Here is a 3566-nt window from a genome sequence, read left to right as displayed (position 1 = left end):
ACGATACGCGCCTGTCAATTAGATGGGTATATAGACGGAGCTGTTAAAGATGTCGCTGCTACACTACCGGGGGTGGTTCTCTGCAAGCAACACGCTCTCCATAATCTGTTCTAATCAAAGAAGCAAATAGCCGGTCATAAATGTTCCAAAACTTGGAAATACCAAGCTTCATTCACCTAATGGAACAATTTTTCGAAGCAAGTGTGATATTGCTGCATAAGCTAGTTATTAGAGCAAAATCTGCCATTGATTACAATGCTTTTCTATACTATTTAATGCCAAATTAAACTGACACACTTTCAAAATCTTATAAAGCATTCGCAATCCTAGTTTATTGAAACAGTACGTTGCACAAAAATGTCTAATTCGGTTCCACTGATCGTTTTGTTGCTATCGGTGAGCCGCCGTACAGAAACGGTTTTAATCCAAATAATAACCTGAGAATGTGTTTCTTCATCACAGTTCCCGCTGATCTACGCCAGGGATGCCAATTTCCTTCCTGGAGTTTTAGTTCGCTCTGTCGCCAGCGATTACGTCCAACAGCCGTGCACCGCCAGTAAGCTGACCAGCTGTCAATCGTGTGATACCATCTGGCTCTGTCTCGGTGGTTTGTTCAACCAATTGAGTCTATCGCGAAAGTGTCCCTCGGCGAAGCCGTACTGCAACCAGAATGGAGACGAAAGTGCAACTTGTGGGACAAGTCCCGACGAGCAGTGTAGTGCGCTGGACGGTGGGATCGCATGCACGGGTGCCGGTTTCTTTCCGGATCCGCAATCGTGCGAGAACTATTACTACTGTGAACGCGAGGGTGATTCAGCTGATCAGTACAAGTGCCCAGTAAGGTATCGATACAACAGTAAGAGAAATATGTGTCAGAGGAGTTTTTCGTCACGGTGCCAAACGGTGGAATGTGATCCAAAAAGCAAGAAAGTATTTTCGCCCTATTCACAAGATAATTCCTACTACGTGTATTGCCAGTTCGATTACAGTACATCAGTACCAACTTTGAAAAAAATGTACATTTTGTCGTGTGGAAAAGGATCGATTTTCAACTATCAGCAACAGGTGTGTGAGTTCCAATGTAGAAGAGTAGGATTGTTTGTGAACTCAGCAAATCCCAGGCAGTATTTCTCGTGTAGCCGAGTGGGTTTTCGATGGGAGGCCAAGGTGCTTACTTGCAAGGAAGGATATTTATTTGATGAATCTTTAAGACGTTGCAATCGGGATCCAAACGCAGTAACAACAACGATTGCACCTACAACTACAACAAAGCTGACTACAACAACTCAACGTTCTACAACTACGACAGGATCTTCGACAACTTCTAAAGCCACAACAACTTCTAAAGCGACGACAACTTCCAAAGCGACGACAACTTCCAAAGCGACGACAACTTCTAAAACGACGACAACTTCTAAAGCGACGACAACTTCTAAAACGACGACAACTTCTAAACCGACGACGACTCCATCTACAACTTCCACCACTACAAGCACTACTTCTACAACAATGAAAAGTTCAACTCCTGAGGAAACTACAACCGTGGAACCAATTACAACTACTGAGGTGATCACAACTTCTCCATCAGCAACAGAAACTACTACTGAACAAGCATCAACACCTGAAATAATTACAACTGAACTCTTCACAACAACTGAAGGTTTATCAACTGAGACCTCTTCCAGTTCAGAGACAACTACGCTCGAATCTTCTACTGCTCCAGAAGTCACAACTACTGAAAGTCAAATGTCAATGGAAACAACCATTACTGACTTGACGACACCAGTTGAAAAAACTACAATATCAGAAGTCACTACAGTTGAACCATCTTCAGAGCCTTCGACAGTTGAATCCTCAACTGCTGTAAGCACAGTAGAACCCACAACAGGTCCCGATTTCACTACTACTGAGTTTCAAACGACAACAGAAACAGCCACAGCTAAACCCACTGCTACTACAGATTCAGCAACCACCGAGTTTTCAACTACTGTAGATAGCAACACCAATACTGTCACTCCAACGACAGAGATTGCCATAACGACGGAACCCAACACGGAAAGCCCAATAACTACTACAGAGGTAATAACCACTCCTCCTTCAACTGAAGAATCTACTACAGCTGTCGATGTCGCAACCACGACCACAGAAAGTAGCACTGATGCTATGACAATAACGGAGATCATATCAACCACAGAAATCAATACAGAGGCTTCACCAACAACCACTACGGAGATAGCAACAACTTCGTCATCAGGTGAAGAAACAACCACAACCGTGATTGATGATAAAACCACCACAACGGAATCTTCCTCAACAGAAACTAGTACAACAGGAATCAGCACAACCGAAATTGTCACAACGGAAATAAATACAGCGGAACCTGCCACAACAGAGACCATAACAATCAGTACTGAAACAACGGCCATCAATACAATGGGGCCTGTCACGACTCAAATTAGTACAATTGGAACTGACGTGACGGAAATTAGCACAAGGGAACCTTCCACAACAGAAATCAGCACAATCGGAACAGATACATCGGAAGCCAGTACAATGGAACCTGCCACAACTCAAATTAGTACTATCGGAAGTGAATCGACGGAAATTAGCACAATAGAACCTTCCACGACAGAAAGCAGCACAGTCGTAACTGATACAACGGAAATCAGTACAATGGAACCTGCAACAACGCAAATTAGTACAATCGGAACTGAATCGACGGACATAAGCACAATAGAGCCGACGACCGAGATTAGTACAATCGGTACTGACACAACGGAAAGTAGTACAATGGATCCCAGCACAACAGAAAGCACCACGTTTGAAACTGACACTACGGAAAGCACAACAGATCCCATTGCATCGACTCAAACTGTTTTCCTCAGGGACATAGAAAGTGATAGTGAATACTCTGCTCTAGCTTCGGACAATGATTCCTCGAAATCACAAGGCAATGCGACGGTTGCGAATACTCTACAGCGATCGGATTGCATAGAGTTCTTCTCGAAACTGTTTCGCAAAAATAATTTGTTGTAAGAAGCGCAATAAAAATTCTAACTTTGTGTACACATGCAGTATTGTTTTTTTTTCTACATCGCATCCCTGAAGTTCAAATGTGCCATCTAACAAACACCAGACCACTATCCTAAGGCAAGATAAACTACAGATATCATTATTAATTTCGTGATTTTTAATTTGTCTGATGAGTGTTCCAAGGTTAAAGCCTGATGGCACGAGAAATTGTCATTATTAATCCCAATCTCCCCATGTTGTTTACAATATATACAGAATAATATCTCTGTGGTTTCATAGACGAAGAGACGTAACTTTTAGTGAAAACCAGTTGAAATTTTTTCATCATCAAAAATACTAGCGCAATCTACTCAGACCAATGGCGTTTGTCGTCCCACTTCTAAAATCAACGCCCTAAAATTTACTTCTAAAGCGACGTAACGCACACGTGCAAAGCTTTGAGCGTTCCCTAACAGTTACTATGGTGATACTCCGTTGGTGTTTACATATATCATAACAGCAATCGGAATGCTGAGATTTATGTAAATCTAGTA

At 42.4% G+C, this 3566-nt stretch overlaps 1 protein-coding gene across 1 annotated transcript; it reads left to right on the top strand.

The window, feature by feature from the left end:
* The first annotated feature begins 288 nt into the window (after window positions 1–288).
* On the top strand, window positions 289–3038 carry LOC134220402 (mucin-2-like). The gene is made up of 2 exons (XM_062699460.1): window positions 289–396; window positions 463–3038. The coding sequence occupies exons 1-2, from the start codon at window positions 358–360 to the stop codon at window positions 3034–3036; spliced, it is 2613 nt and encodes an 870-aa protein (XP_062555444.1). The 5' UTR covers window positions 289–357; the 3' UTR covers window positions 3037–3038.
* Window positions 3039–3566: the final 528 nt, after the last annotated feature.

Source organism: Armigeres subalbatus, chromosome 3 (assembly GCF_024139115.2).
Source record: "Armigeres subalbatus isolate Guangzhou_Male chromosome 3, GZ_Asu_2, whole genome shotgun sequence".
Classification (NCBI taxonomy): Eukaryota; Metazoa; Arthropoda; class Insecta; order Diptera; family Culicidae; genus Armigeres; species Armigeres subalbatus.
This window is presented reverse-complemented; position numbering and strand designations above follow the sequence as displayed.